At 39.8% G+C, this 16,473-nt stretch overlaps 1 protein-coding gene across 2 annotated transcripts in view; it reads right to left on the reverse strand.

The window, feature by feature from the left end:
* The window catches only part of PAPPA2 (pappalysin 2), a gene marked incomplete at its 3' end in the record, with an annotated part of 286,538 nt that overhangs the window by 46,746 nt on the left and 223,319 nt on the right, over nt 1-16,473 (reverse strand). For both annotated transcript variants that reach the window (XM_084251295.1, XM_084251294.1), the window contains exons 17-19: nt 14,631-14,799; nt 6,659-6,794; nt 4,134-4,243 (exon numbers count right to left, since the gene is read on the reverse strand). In XM_084251295.1, coding sequence (XP_084107421.1) covers nt 4,134-4,243; nt 6,659-6,794; nt 14,631-14,799 — 415 coding nt within the window. The remainder of the gene's footprint in view (nt 1-4,133; nt 4,244-6,658; nt 6,795-14,630; nt 14,800-16,473) is intronic.

The raw sequence follows: 16,473 nt of genomic DNA on the forward strand, positions 1-16,473 counted from the left end.
AGGAAGCACAAAATGGCATTAATTCTTTTCCTGGCCCAGTTTGTAAAAGGGGCAGAAAAGAGACAAATAATCTATAAACTGCAGTCTATGCATTCACACAAGCAAGCAAAATGTAGACCTTTTTTTCTTTTTCATTGAGCTAGCTGGAGCTATCTTTTCAGAGGCAAAAGATGTTTGAGAAGGTAAGATTTGTACTAAGTGGCCTGAAATCTCCTTTTTCCTTACTTCAGAACTCATGCTAGAGTCTGCATGAGACACAAGAGTTATTTTGAATTTTTATATCCACCTATAAGAGAGACAGTCCTATCTGCCCCCTCACTGATGAGCTGAGAATCCAAGGGACGAGTTCATAGTATTTGAACCCAGGAAGACCTCACTTTTCTTTTTATACTAATTGTGACTTTGTTTTTCACCAAAATCTCAGGCTACGCAAATTCTCAGAAATTCTTCCTTTAATAAAAACTACACTCTTCCAGGAGTCAGGCATCATTGCAGAATAAAAGCCAGTTGATCCCCCAGAGAAAGGAAAATAAACTTCACAGGCACATAAGAAATATATTTGATGATTCTTTAAAAACAAATGGGTTCACACTAAGAATTGTAGGGACATAGCTCTCTAAATTATTTGTTTTAGATTTCATGAGGAGGGAGTGTGGGAATAAGGGACTTCTCAGGGTTGAGAGAAGTGACTTCCTCCGTAGTTTATTGGTTTGTGGTAAGATTCAATGAAACTTTAGATATACATATATGTTTATATATCTACGCACTCTAATATATTAGACAATACGCATTTTTATATCTCATTGCATATATTATTTATGAAACACATATATGTTTGTGTGTGTACATATATATATATATATATATATATATATATACAAGCCTATATCTAGAAATAAATGTCAAGACACTGAAAAAGATGTTAGGAATGTAAACATGAACAAAGCATTATGGAATAGAGGTAAATAAATGATGACTACTTAGATATGTCATTTGAGTAAGGCAGACTTGAATAAAATAGAGGCAATTGTTTGCCAATTTGGAAGTGGCCATTATGCAGGGATTCCCACAGTCTTTTTGAAGACAAATGCCCTGCTCTTTTCTGAATGTTCCATTTGAAGAAGAACAGGTAGGAGAACCCCAATTACTGAGAGGCCTGTGCTCAGGCTACATGATCCCCACATCCATTGATAGATCCCATTGGAAGTCTTGTTGGAGACACAGGGAGATGAGTGTGGGATGGTTTCTCAAGCAGTTTCTTTCCCAAGAGGAAAAAAAAAAAAGGATCTCTGGTGTCCCAAGCCTTTCTCCCTTTGGTTGCTTAGAGAGAAAGAGAAGGCTTTCATAATAAGAAGTCACGTTAAAGGGGCCAAAGAACAGGGGCTGGGCCATCGACACGCCATGAAACATGGGGCCGAAGCTCTTTCTCAAGGGCACTGGAATCTCAGCTAAATCTTTTCAACAGGCAGTGGGATGTGGGAATGAACCTCTCAAAAGGCTGGAGGACAGGAGACCCAGCCAAGCTGCTTTTCTGCTTTTTCCCTCACACTCTATGCATTTTCATGCAGCCCTCAGGCTTGAGCAGTGCTCCATCCTCCTCAGAGTTCTCACTAGGTCCAGCGTCCTAAGAAGGGCATGCCATGGCCTCCGGGATCTGGTCTCCCCACTGCTTTCCTATCTGATCCTCTGCCACCCATCTTCCCTGTCCCTCACCACCAAAGACACCCTGGCTTCAACAGCACAGAACTTCTTATCTTTCCTAACCCTCTAGAATGTTCGTCCTCATCACAGTTCAAGAGCCAGAGGAAAATCTAGTTTCTGGTTTATTGATTATTCCCTAACTCTCCCAAACTCCTGAGCAAAACAGTTAGTTGCTTCCTCTCGGGTGTTCCTGCAGCACTTCCACTACAGCTTAATCACCTCCCATGTTGCATTATTATAATCATGGCCAGATTATTAGTCTTGGAAGCAGAAGGAAAACTATTTTTCTTCATCTCCATTTTCCCAGCACTTAGCACAGTCCCAGGGCACATGGTAAACCCCAACAAATGTTTGCTGATTGACAAAGTGACTGGATTAATCCCTAGCCACTGAATCATACTTATTTTTTTCCCTGATCTTCTAGCTTTGACACAAATCTTTGCAAAAACATAACACATTTAACCTGTGAGGAAAATGGAGCAATCTGATAATGATTTCCAAATGAAATGTGGTATATCTCTAGAGTCCATTGTTTGGTGAGTCAATGGGAACAGTGTTTCAAAAATTTTATTCATTAGACAGTCTAATAAAGTAAACAAACTTCCAGGACTTCTATAGCCCCAACTTCCCTCATTCTAAGAAGAAATAACTAGCTCACCACAAGATCTTCTGCATGCAGATCTTATAAAGTATTTTCTTGCTTTTCTATTCACTCATTTTTCAAATATTTATTGAGCACTTACTATATACAAGGCACTGTTTTAGGATATAGGATGTAGTAGAGAATAAAACAGATACTAATGCCTCATGGATTTTTTTTGTTGTAGCTGTGAAGGGAGACAGATAAATAAGATAAATAGGGAACATATATAATGTGCTCAGAAATGGCAATTCCTAAGGCGAGAAAGTAAAGGGAGGAAGGGAGATATAAAGTTTTAGGGGAGATAAAATTTTAGATAGAGTAGCCAAAGAGTTTTTCTGAAGTCTCAGTAAAATTCTGAAGAAAGCAGAAAAGCAAGATGTGAAGTTATATAGAAGATGAGAATTCTAGGCAGAGGGAACCACTAGACAAAGGGGGTGCGCCTCGTGTGTTAAAAATCAGCCAAGAGTCCATTGTGGCCGGATTAGATGAATCAAGGAAAGCATGCAGGAGAAAAAAAATCAGGTAAAGGTTATCATTGGAAGAAAGGAGCCCAGGGAACTGAGAATCCATGTTTTGCAAGAACCAATTGCATGGATGATGAAATCAACAAAAGGTATGATGGAGTGTTAGCCAAAGTGACTACAGCCCAGGAGCTAAAGTGCTCAATAAATAAGAAGAGGGAGTAACCTAAGGGTCAGAAGACAACAGCAGCAGCAAGGGTGGACATTAGATTTAAGTATGAGGAAGTTCAGGGAGGAGCAGGGAGGATGAGTTGACAGGAGGGTACCTCCCTGTCTCCTGGCTCCAGGGGCTAAGTGGTGTGAAAGAGAAAGCAGAACCTAGTGGGCCCCGTGAGAAGGAAGAGTCCTCATGGCAGAGTCAGGTTTCAGATGAGAAAGAAAGCAAATGGAAAGCCTAGAGAAGAGGTTGTAGATATAATGGATTTTGTTCCATTCAAAATGGCTGGAATACCAGAGGGTTGATGGAAACAATTTTAGAGCTGACACAGGGCAGGAGATGGACACAGAAAAGGCTATGCCAGTTCCTTTATTCTCTTCCTGCTTTCAGGGTTTTTTTTTTTTTTTTCATCTTTTCTAACTCTCTCTTCCCTGCCATTCTTATTTCATCTTTATATATTTCTTTGGCTTATCCTAAGTCTTCCCATCCTATTTTTCATTAGTAATAACTTTCCTCTTTCAATTTCCTTCCTGTTTCATTGTTCTTTATGTCTCTGAGTCTTCTTTCTATCTTATTCTTTAAACTTTCCTTTGTATGTGGGCCATGTTATTTTTTTCTTCTTTTTTTTTTTCTTTTGCATAGAACTGGGTGTAGTCCAGAGGTGTGGGGAGTGAAAGGATTCACCAGAGAAAGAATGGGAGCACAACAGGCAGATCTACTGAAATACACTGCTGAGGGGAGCAGTGGGGGAGAGAAGAGAGGTCTGCTTCACCATGTGGATTAGCTCCCTGACCTGGGATTGAACTCAGGCCCTAGTGGTGATGGTGATAGCACTGATAGTTAACCGCTAGGCTACCAGGGGTTCTTCTTGACTTTTATTTTTTCTCTGTAGGAAGGGTCCGTGTGGTTGCTGGATGGATTCTCAGCATTGTTACCCTGCTATTTTGGCTGACAACAAGAAAGTTTCTGGGGCCAAGGAGAAGATTTAGCCTTTCCCCTAATCCAGGGACTACTTTGAAAGCTTTTGAAATTACTCCAGGGAATATACTGTAGATTGGTAATTACTCAGCAGTCTTACATTCTCAGCACATAAAAATGTCCCTTCCCTTACCTGGACTTTGACAGGTTCCATCCAGTGCTCCAACGTGTCAGCAGTGATGTTCTCAGGCAGAATTACGGGATCACTAGGAGGGATTATACATGATGGGGAACACACTGCACCTGAAGGAACAGAAATTTACAACAGAGATTTGACCTTCCCTGATCTTAGTCTTTTTTATCTTGGAAACAATAGCCTTGTTTTCAAGAGCAATTTCTTTGTACATTTTCGGTTACCACATTATTTAGGAGGTGGGCAGGGATGATAGTTGTCTGGTGTATAACTACAGAGATATTTCTATGCTAAATGATAAAAAGTGCTAAAAATAGACCACCCCAAGATTCTCAGTTTTGGTATCCTCAAGATGCTCCACTCTGACAGATTATTGAAGCTGAAAATAATGGAGGCTCTGGAGGCTTCGGAGAAGCTTTTGCCTTTCCCATAATCCTTTGCCCACTCCAAATTAACGAAATGATCACTGCTTTCTAAGACTTTGCCCTATTCCTGATCAAAGAAGCTATCACTTCTCCCTTTAATGACCTAGAAGAATGTAGTTGGGGGGTATTGTTCAAGTGTAGGCTTATCAGTTAACATGACATTTCTGTATGAGAAACACATCTTTACTATTAAAGATAAGGTATTCCCCTCCTTAGCATTTGAAGTCTCCCTCCTCACTCCCTGGCAACATATCTCTCTTCATCCTTTGGTTTAGGATTTAAATCCTATTCTCCCTGACCGGAAACAAGACCTGCATGATCACTTCCGTCATCCTGTCCACTTATTATAATTGACCTTTTTTTCTCTGCCAACCTATATGATGCTGTTTTGACCAGTCTGAAAAGAACCAAGAAGGGTAGGGGAATTTTCTCCTGTATTTCAATGCTTTCTAATAAGGAAAGTATGATATTGGGGGAAAAGTTTGGGGATAGAGAAATAAAAATATCTTTCTCATTATAACTTACAGTGGCACTAAGTTTAAATAACAAATCCCAACCAAGAAGATTTGATTATGAATAGTTAGCTACTAGAAATGCAAGGTGCATATTAAGTGTCCCTGAGGATATTGGGGTGGCTGAGATATGAGTAGTTTAGGTTGCCCAGTGACTCCAACAAAAGCCACTGTACCAAGCCAATACCCCTTTAACCTCCTCCCTCTGATCTGATACAACCACTCCTCTAGAATCCCTGAGTCTTGCCATGACCCTGCCACCAAAAATTAGCTCCTAATAGACCTCCAAGAACACTGCAGGACTCTTTCCAGCTAAAGTTTACCTTGACTGGTTGATGCCTATTAAATACATTTAATATCATTTTACCTTATATGATCTTGTGGATTAATTGTGGTGTCTAGTACCCCAGAACTTTATGAACTAAGGAAAAAATGGGCCAATAATCATAAAGGTAGATTTATAATGACTGTTACAACACTGGAGATTGTTATATTACACTGGTAGCCAAGTAACTCATGTAATTGAAAAAGAAGCAACAAGGAGTTAGAAACAGACATTTTGCTCATCTGTTCACCTCTTGAATAAAAATCTTGCTCTATTCCCTTGTATGCAGGGTCCAAGTGTCCTCTAAATTTTTATTCAAAGAAGACACTCTTAAGGTCTTGTTTCCTCATTTATAGACCCAATGATCTCCAGGTGTCCTTTAAATTATCTCTATCTATATTTATATGTTTTCACTAACTTTTATAGTAACCCAAAGAGCTACTTGAACCTTAAGAACTCTATGCATGTGAACATGTGCTATTCTGAAATGAGAACTTGTTCATGAAATACCACTCAAGAAACATAGTCTAAGCACCCCAATATAATATGCCTGAGCAAGAGATATCACAGTGCAAGAAGCATCTTGAAGATGCTGAAGAACCATCTCATATACTAATGAGGTTTCTAATTAACTTGGTTTATATCCAATGGCACTACATAGATTAGATTTATAAAATCACTCCTTACTTGTGCAATTCAGAATTTAGTAATCATGCAGTGTTTTCTATAAACATGATCTTTTTTCTAGGATACTTAGGTCCAGCTAGTACAAAGTTGAGTCAACATCACTATAAATCAGCTCTGGCTATATAGACCTTTCATTGAAATTATTTGAAAAAGAAGTTTCCCACAGGCTCTGGAGCCTGGTCTCTTGTAGAGAATGAGTGAAGAGCAGAGCAAGCAAATACAATCTCAAGTAATCCCTTTCAGGAACTCTCTGCTCCAGTAACAATAAAAGAGAGAATGGAAGAGCCCAGTTCATGTGTGGTGTGTGGCTCTTGGAACTATAACTCTTGACACTCATCAATTCACTCTCAGCCGGCCGCAAAGTGGGTAACAGGACCAGACACTATGCGAATGTCTCAGCAGCTACACTGATGTCATACACAAATGAGAGTAAAGAGAGTAAACTTGCCATAAATTTTCCTAAAGCAGCTCGGAATCAACTTGCATTTGCATCCACTCTTCTGGGATCCAAGATCCAGCTGTACCTAATTAAAGGGTCACTTGAGAGCAGAATTCAGCATCCCTACCCAAACTTACCAATCCCATATCCCTGTTCACACTTGTACTCTACAAAATTCATCTCTTTGGGGGGTGGCGGGCATTCCCCTTGTAGATTCTCACATAACTTGAACTCCTCAGACCACAGACCCTCCTCAGTGCAGAGGATGGGAGGCTGGAATAAAAAAAGATAAAGAAAACTTCCAGTATTGTTAACTTCATTTAGCATAGGGGAAAGTGTGGTCTGATTAAACAAAGTGTTTTCCAACTTCTAGAACCTAGACAAAAAGACACCATTGAAATAGTAACCATGTTGGGACCTTTCTTCAGTAAAGACTGCTTGAAACCATCAGCAGGCTCCTGGAGGAGGCAGAGGTGAGCTGGGAAGTTTGCCCAAGGCAGGCCCCTTCTGACCAGCAGTCCGAGCCCAGAGAGGGAGCGGGCACCCACGGTTGGGGCAGATCCAGAGTGGGGGAGACTGTGCCTGTCTCCAAATCGCCATTTTAGAATAGGGACCTCTCTTCAATAAAGACTGCCTGAAACCAGCAGAAGGCTCCCGGAGGAGCCAGAGGTGAGCTGGGAAGTTTGCCCATGCCAGGTCTCTTCAGGCCAGCAGTCCGAACCCAGATGGGGAGCGGGCACGCGGAAGAGTGTGCCTGTCTCCAAAGTGCCATTTTAGGACAGGGACCTTTCTTCAATAAAGACTGCTTGAATCTGGCAGAAGGCTCCCTGTGGAGCCAGAGGGAGAAGGTTCCCTGTGCAGTCAGAGGTGAGCTGAAGGCCCCCAGAAGCCCTGTCCCACCTGGCAGGAAGTTGGAGCCCAGAGGAGGATCCAGAGATTGGAACCCAGAGTGCAATCCAGCTGCCCCACCTCCAGGGAAGTCTGTGGGACTTCAAGATGCACGTTTGTGACTAAACACAGAAGGAGGAGAGATTCTGTGACAGTGACAATTAACATACTCAAAGTACCACTGCCTCACTAGACTTCTGGCATAACAGTTTTTGACTTGTTTGGATTGCCAGTTTCTGAAACTCCCAAAAGAACACACCCAAAAGTTGCCAGCCAGTACCAGCGGCACAGTGTCCCAACGCATAAGGCAAATTAGAAGACAAGCAGCAGGGAAAAGAAAAACTACAAGCAAAGTAGCAATGCTCAGAAGAAAGACACACCACAAAAAAACAAAACCACCCACCAGCTTGCAACTACGGTGACTTGGAAGAACTTCTGAGCCTTCCAGAAAAAGAACTTAAAATTGCCATGATGAAAAAACTGATGGAAGTCATTAAGGAAAACAATGCTCAGAAGAATGAAATTGAGCCCCTAAAGAGGGAAGTAAAAGAAATGCAGGAGTTCAAAGAACTAATGGAGGTGCTAAGGAACTCTGGGAAAAGCAATGAAAGCAGAATAGATGAAATGGAAGAACGAATAAGTACTCTTGAAGACACAGAAATGAAAAGAAGCAAAAAAGAAAAGGAAAGAGAAGTACGAAGGAAAAAGACCGAAGAAACACTTTGGGAACTATCTGACTCCATGAGGAAAGGAAATATAAGAGTTATAGGAATCCCAGAAGGAGAGGAGAGAGATGTATGTAAGAACAGAAAAATATTCAAGGAAATAATTGAAGAGAACTTCCCAAACATGAAGAAGGAGCTGAAAATTGATATACAAGAAGCAAGAAGAACACCAAACTTCCATGACAAAAGGAAAAATACAGCAAGACACATAATAGTAAAACTCCAAAGAATCCAAGACAAGGAAAAAATAATGAAGCTGACAAGAGGGAAGAAACAGATAACATTCAAAGGACAACCAATCACACTGATATCAGACTTCTCCGAAGAAACACTACGGGCAAGGAGAGAGTGGAGGGACATAGTCAACAGACTCCAAGAAAACAGATGCCAACCAAGAATACTCTATCTTGGGCCTCCCTGGTGGAGCAGCAGTTGAGCGCTGGGTTGCGAAGCTGCCTGCAGCCTCTGCAGCGCAGGTTCGATCTCCGGCTGCTCCCCGGCCACCGGAGGAGGGTCCCACATGGCGTGCAGACCTCTCCTGCCGCCCGCTGCTCCCCTCAGCAGTGTACTTCGGTCCTTCTGCCTGCTCTGCTCCCTGCTCTGGCTCTGGTGAATTCTCTCACCCTCCTGCGCTTCTGACTGTACCCAGTGCTTGTATAAATAAATAAATAAATAAATAATCTTTAACCAAAAAAAAAAAGAAGAATACTCTATCCCACAAAGCACTCCTTCCTCTATTAAGAAAGAATAAGGACCTTCCCAGACAAACAGAAACTCTGGAATTTCATTACGACTAAACCTCCACTCCAAAATATACTACAAGGAGTCCTAAAGCCAGAACCTCAGAGGGACAAATAACAACGAAAGAAGGCCAAAAAAAAAGTTATTAAAAGAATAAATAAATAAAATCAAAGGAAAGACAAACACAATGGCAAATACAGATGCTAACATATCGGTATTAATTCTAAATGGAAATGGACTAAACTCTTCAATAAAAAGACACAGAGTCTCAGGTTGGATTAAGAAACAAAATCCAACCTTTTGCTGTCTCCAGGAAACACGTTTAGCTACAAAAGATAAAAATAGGCTCAAAGTTAAAGGATGGAAAACAATTCTACAAGCAAATGGACCAAAAAAGAACGCTGGAACAGCTATACTTATATCAGATAAAACAGATTTCAAACTCAAACAGGTAAAAAGAGACCACAATGGTCACTACATTATGATCAAGGGGACAATATTTCAAGAAGAAATAACACTCATTAACATATATTCACCAAACGAAGGAGCACCAAAATATATCAGACAACTATTGTCATCTTTGAAAACAGACATCAGAGAAAACACACACATAGTGGGAGACTTCAACACACCACTATCAACAATGGATAGATCAACGTAACAAAAAATAAGTAAAGACACTGAAGCTCTAAATAAGGATCTAGAGCGCTTGGGCTTAACAGACATCTATAGAACACTAAACCCAAAAAAATCTGACTACACATTTTTCTCAAGCAAACACGGATCATTCTCTGGGATCGATCACATACTAGGACCCAAGACAAACATCAACAAATACACCAAGATTGAAATCATACCAACTATCTTTTCTGACCATGAAGGCATCAAACTAGAAATAAACCATAAAAAGAAGGCAAGGAAATCTCCTACCTCATGGAGATTGAAAACCACACTACTGGAAGACCACTGGACTAATGAGGAGATCAAAGAAGAAATTAAAAAATTCTTTGAATTGAATAACGAGGAGGACACCAATTTCCTAAATGTATGGGATGCAGCAAAAGCAGTAATAAGAGGAAAATATATAGCAATAGAGGCTCACATCAAGAAACAAGAAAGAACTCAAAGAAACAACCTAATCTCAAAGCTCAAAGATCTAGAAAAAAAACAATAAAAAAAACCCAAATCCAGTAGAAGAAAAGAAATAATAAAAACCAAAGCAGAAATAAATGAAATCGAAACTAAAAAAACAATCCAAAAGATCAATGAAACCAAGAGCTGGTTCTTTGAAAAAATAAATAAAATAGATAAACCCCTAGCCAGGCTCACAAAGGAAAAAAGGGAGAAAGCACAAATAAACAGGATCATAAATGAAAGAGGAGAAATCACAACGGACACAGCAGAAATCAAAAGAATAATCAGAAACTACTATGAACAGTTATATGGAAACAAGTTCAACAATCTAGAGGAGATGGACAAATTCCTACAACTCTACAATCACCCAAAGCTAGATAAAGAAGAAATAGAACACCTAAACAGACCAATTACAAGCAGCAAAATTGAAATGGTAATCAAAAACCTCCCCAAAAACAAAAGCCCGGGACCTGATGGATTTACAAATGAATTCTACCAAACGTTCAGAAATGAATTAGTACCTATCCTTCACAAACTTTTCCAAAAAATTGAGAAGGAAGGGATAATACCAAACACGTTCTATGAAGCCAACATTACACTAATACCAAAACTGAACAAGGATAACACAAAACAAGAAAACTACAGGCCAATCTCCCGAATGAACACTGATGCAAAAATCCTCAATAAAATTTTAGCTATCAGAATCCAACAATGTATCCATAAGATAATTCACCACGACCAAGTAGGATTCATTCCAGGAACACAAGGATGGTTCAACATCTGAAAATCAATCAATGTAATCCAACACATCAACAAAAAGAAATATAAAAACCATATGATAATATCAATAGATGCCGAGAAAGCTTTCGACAAAGTGCAACACCCATTCATGATAAAAGCCCTTGAAATTCTAGGGATACAAGGAACATACCTCAACATCATAAAGGCCATATATGACAAGCCAACAGCCAGTATCATTCTCAATGGTGAAAAGCTGAAAGCATTTCCATTAAGATCTGGAACAAGACAAGGATGTCTACTCTTACCACTGATTTTCAATATAATACTGGAAGTCCTAGCCAGAGCAGTAAGACAAGAGAAAGACATACAAGGAATCCAAATAGGAAAAGAAGAAGTCAAACTATCACTATTTGCAGATGATATGATAATATACATAGAGAACCCCAAAAAGTCCACAGAAAAACTAATTCAACTAATCAATCAGTAAAGTGGCAGGATACAAAATCAACACGCAAAAGTCAGTAGCCTTCCTATACACAAACAATAAATCTGAAGAAATCAAAAAAACCATCCCTTTTATTATGGAAACAAAAAAAAAATCAAATATTTGGGAATAAATCTAACAAAAGAGGTAAAGGACCTATACAAAGAAAACTATAAAACACTGTTAAAAGAAATAGAAGAAGACACAAAGAAATGGAAAGACATCCCCTGCTCATGGATTGGAAGAATAAACATTATTAAAATGGCCATCCTACCAAAAGCAATATACAGATTCAATGCTATTCCAATCAAAATTTCAATGTCATTCTTCAAAAAAAATAGAACAATTATTGATAAAATTCATATGGAATCACCAAAAACCCTGAACAGCCAAAGCTCTCCTAAAAAATGAAGAAGGGAATGGAGGCATCACACTCCCAGACTTCAAACTCTACTACAAAGCCATAATCATCAAAACTGCATGGTATTGGAACAAGAACAGACACACAGACCAATGGAATCAAATAGAAAATCCAGAAATAAACCCACAGATTTATGGTCAACTAATCTTTGATAAAGGAGCAAAGAATATGCATTGGAGCAAAGAAAGTTTGTTCAATAAATGGTGCTGGGAAAACTGAGTTGCTGCATACAAAAGAATGAAGCTTGACCACTACCTAACACCATGCACAAAAACCAACTCAAAATGGATTAAAGAACTAGCCATAAGACCTGAAAACATAAAATACATAGAAGGAAATATAGGCGAGACACTACATGATATGCACATCAAAGACATCTTTACAGACACATCACCCAAAGCAGTGATAGTGAAGGCAAAGATAAACAGCTGGGACTACATCAAATTAAAGAGCTTCTGCACAGCAAAAGAGACAATAACAAAAACAAAGAGAAACCCCACCAACTGGGAGAACATTTTTGCACACAACACTAATGATAAAGGACTGATCACAAAAATCTGCAAAGAGCTGATGAGACTCAACAACAACAAAGAAAATAATCCAGTCAAAAAATGGGCAGAAGAGCTAAAAAGAAACTTCTATGACGAGGAAATGCAAATGGCCAACAGCATATGAAAAAATGTTCAACATCACTTGTAATCAGGGAAATGCAAATCAAAACTACCATGAGATACCATCTTACATCAGTGAGAATGGCACATATTAAAAAACTAGCAACAACAAATGTTGGCTAGGATGCAGAGAAAAGGAACTCTCCTGCATTGCTGATGGGAGTGCAAACTGGTTCATCCACTATGGAGAGCTCTGTGGAGATTTCTTGTCCTACTAAACATAGAGCTTCCATATGATCCAGCAATTCCACTCCTAGGTATTTACCCAAAGGACACAGAAACATCAATTCCAAAGAACACCTGCACCCCTATGTTTATAGCAGCTCTATTTACAATAGCTAACCTTTGGAAACAACCCAAACACCCAAAAATAGATGACTGGATCAAGAAGATGTTATACATACACACCATGGAATATTACTCAGCATTCAAAAAAGATAAACACATGTAATTTGCAACAACATGGATGGAGCTGGAAGGGATCATGTTCAGCGAAATAAGCCAGAAAGAAAAAGGAAAATACCGGATGGACCCACTCATAGTAGGAATCTAGAAAACTTAAATAAGGGACGAGGAAATATAATAACTACAAGAAAGAAAATATCAAAATCAACAAACAACTATGAACCAGAGACACTCTATGGGGGTTGGGGGGCGGGGAAAGGAGGGCTTGGGGTCAAAATAAGGGGGTTGTAATTGTATGGGGAATATAAAAATAAAATTTAAATAAAAAAAGGAAAAAAAGGAAAAGAAAAAGCAAAAAAAAAAAAAAGAAAGAAATAGTAACCATGTTGTTACTGACCCATGACAATATTTAAAGCAATTTCTCTGTTGTTCTGATGTGATGGAAATGAATGATTTTGTTACTCATAAAATGTACCAGCAATAGGTTTTCCTTTGGAACATAAGGATGAGATGAGCTATCAACTCTAGCTTCTGTATTTTGAGATGTTTTTGGAATTTGTCCCTAGTTGGTGTTTTACATTGATGTATCCATACTATCACACGAGGCTGCTTGTGGCCAATGTCAGAATCTTTTTTTTTAAGATTTGTTTCTTTATTTATACAAAAGCTGGGGTACAGGCCAGATGCGTGGGAGGGTGAGAGGATTCACCAGAGACAGAGCGGGGAACAGAACAGGCAGACTGATGAAATACACTGCTGAGGGGAGCAGTGGGCACAACAGGAGAGGTCTCTCGCTATGTGGATTGCTCCGAGGCTGGCGGGAATCAAACCAGCACTGCAGAGGCTGCGGACAGCTGCACAGCGCTGCGCTCAACCGCCTGCGCCACCAGGGAGGCCCCCTGTCAGAATCCTTCCAAGACGAGTTTGATCCAGTGGAACCAATTCATAATTTTCTGAAGGTGTTCTTTTGCCTTTCTGCTTGAATAGACATAACATATTTATTTTTGATCTCACCAAAATTCTACTCCCTTTTACCATGTATTTAGGATGGTTTCTCTGATTCTTGGCTCCACACCTGATAATCACAATGTATACTATATGTGGAACACAGAAAACACTAACTCACAAAACCCAAGAAAATAAAATTTTGGAATTACAGATAACACTCCCTTCATCTAGTCAAATCCACAAGTCCTTAAATAATCAGTGTAAACATATGTGTTTGATTTCTCAGGGGTCTCATTTCATGGCATATGCTTTTCACATCTGCCCTACAGTTCTTACCTTGGCCTGCTGGACAATGAGATAAACACAGGTGCCAAGAGAGCCGTCAAGGTCACTGATCTTTGCCTAGGAGGCCTGCTTAACATCCTGTCTCAAGTATGTGTGTGGTACTTGAAAAGATTCTAAAATAAAATTGATTTTAGTCACACAACCACGATAAATCTGTGGTTTTCATTTGATTCCTCTTGCGCCAAAAACCTAGGGAAAACAATAGTCAAACAGCGCTGTCGGCTGTGTTTGCCGAGGAATTTGCATTTCTGTTTAGGATTTTTTTCTATTGAAAAATATACCAGCATTCCCAACCAGGTTCGGACAGTGGCCATGCATGGGAGGAAATCACATTGCCAAATCAGAATCCCAGCTTTTTTTTGAATTTACCAGCTACCCAATCCATCAGATTCTTCTTATCCAAAAGGAAGTTTTGAATGCAGCAGGTAATATTGCCAAAACATGGTTATCTTTTGCATTCCCTATAAATAGTATAAACACTCCCATTTAAAATCCTGCCTATTGGGATTCATTCAGATCATTTCTACTCAACATTCATGGATTGATCGTCAAGATTAGGACAATGCTAGATCCAAAACAAAGTTCAAGAAATCATCTTAATCTTACCCTTTCACTCTCCTCGTTACAGTTGAGCACACACTGGCTGTTGAACTCAAAGCCATTGGTACATTCATACATCCCTTCAAAGATAGGAGAAGGGGCCTCACACACCACTGGAATGCAGCTGCCTTGTTCCCAGATTCCACCCTCCAGGCATTGTAGCTTCAGGAACTTGCTGATAAGACATAAAATAAAATAGCCCATCAGAATAGAAGTCATGGAAGAAAACATGATCCTCAGTAATATGTGATTAGGATTAGCAAATAAGCAGGGCAGCTTGCTCTTATTAAAGAAATGTCCTACCTTCCCAGTCTAATTTTTAAATATAGAAGTAAAGGTAGGCCTGTGCTTTTAGTACTAGTGATAGTAATAGTTGCTTTACACTAATATTAAACATATTAACTTTAAGTGAATTTGATCAATGCAGGATCAAAAAACCCTATGCTCTATAATGCTTATTTCAGCATTATTTACAATAGATAAAAATGGAAACAACCTTAGTGTCCACTGATAAGGGATTGGATCAAGAAAATGTGGTGTAGCTAAATGGAATACTATTCCATCATGAGGAGAGATGAAATGTTGTCACTTACAGCAGAGCGGAAGGAATTCAAGGAAATTATGTGTAGTAAAGCAAGTCAGAATGACAAAGAAATACTGGACGTTTATATATCACATGGTTCACAAGGCAAAATACTTCTAAAAACTAGTGGACGCTAATAAATGAAGACTTCAGAGGCTAAGAACTTACCACTGACACCAGGGGAGAGGCCAGGCTGTGAAACCCTGCATGTCGGTGTGGTTATAGAGGAAAACCCTTGCTTGGCCAGGATGAAAATATTTTGACTTCATGTGGTATTTTTCTCTGAATTGGTTGGAACATTTCAGCCATGGAAAAGGTCCTCCCTTTCCTTACCCAGAATGAAGAACCATTCAGGAATGTTGACCTCATGTATTTCCTTGCCAGTTTAAAGGTGAGGGTGGACAGATCACTCACATGGGTTGTGTTGGGTGCTGTGAGTGGCACCCAGACACATGACAGGCCCTGCACAGTCAGTCACTAGTACTATCAGTTATAAAGGGGAGAGGGTACTCCAGAAGGCACAGGGAAGTAGCAGAATGGACACTGGTGCTGTGGACTCCAGAAGAGGAATGACAGGCAGGGGTGAGGACATACTGGAGACAGTCCTGATTCTCCAGGAAACCTAGTTTATTTTCTACAGGGTTCTTATGTGTCTTCAGCCTCACGAGTTGTCCTTCTTCCTTGGCCTTATAATCCTCTCACAATTTCTCCATGTTACTCCATCGGATAACATTCTTCAGGTCCCTCCCTCAGACTTCTCACAAAATATTTGATTGGTCAGTTCCTTAAGGCCAAATAGTGCTGCCTCATTGGCTCCATGTCAATGCCAATCAATCCTTGCTTAGAGCACTAATCTTAAGAGCATATGGTACGAATCTCTGCACCCAAATGCCATGGGCTGGTTCTGACTATTTTTTTTCCAAAAAAGATTGTTAATCTCGAGGGAATTTGAATTCAGAGTATTCTAGATTCCTTCCAGCTTCAGGAGATTTGGTTTCCATGCAGGACCCTGGAAGGGGGGTGAAGCCTATAGTGATGCCCTCAAGTGGTATAAGAGTTCCCTCTGTATTTCTTCTAGTTGGATGATGTTAAGGAGTAACCTTGTGTTACAGATAAAGGGAGGTGCCATTTTCCCTACCCCATTTACACATAGCCATCCTGGATTACAAGTCCCATGCCACGAACTGGGCTTTCTGAACAGGAGAACTACTGTGAACTAGGGTTAAAGCAGAGTGGCCAGGTGCAGCTACATAACATGGAAGGCAG

This window comes from Talpa europaea, assembly GCF_964194135.1.
Source record: "Talpa europaea genome assembly, chromosome: 12".
NCBI lineage: Eukaryota > Metazoa > Chordata > Mammalia > Eulipotyphla > Talpidae > Talpa > Talpa europaea.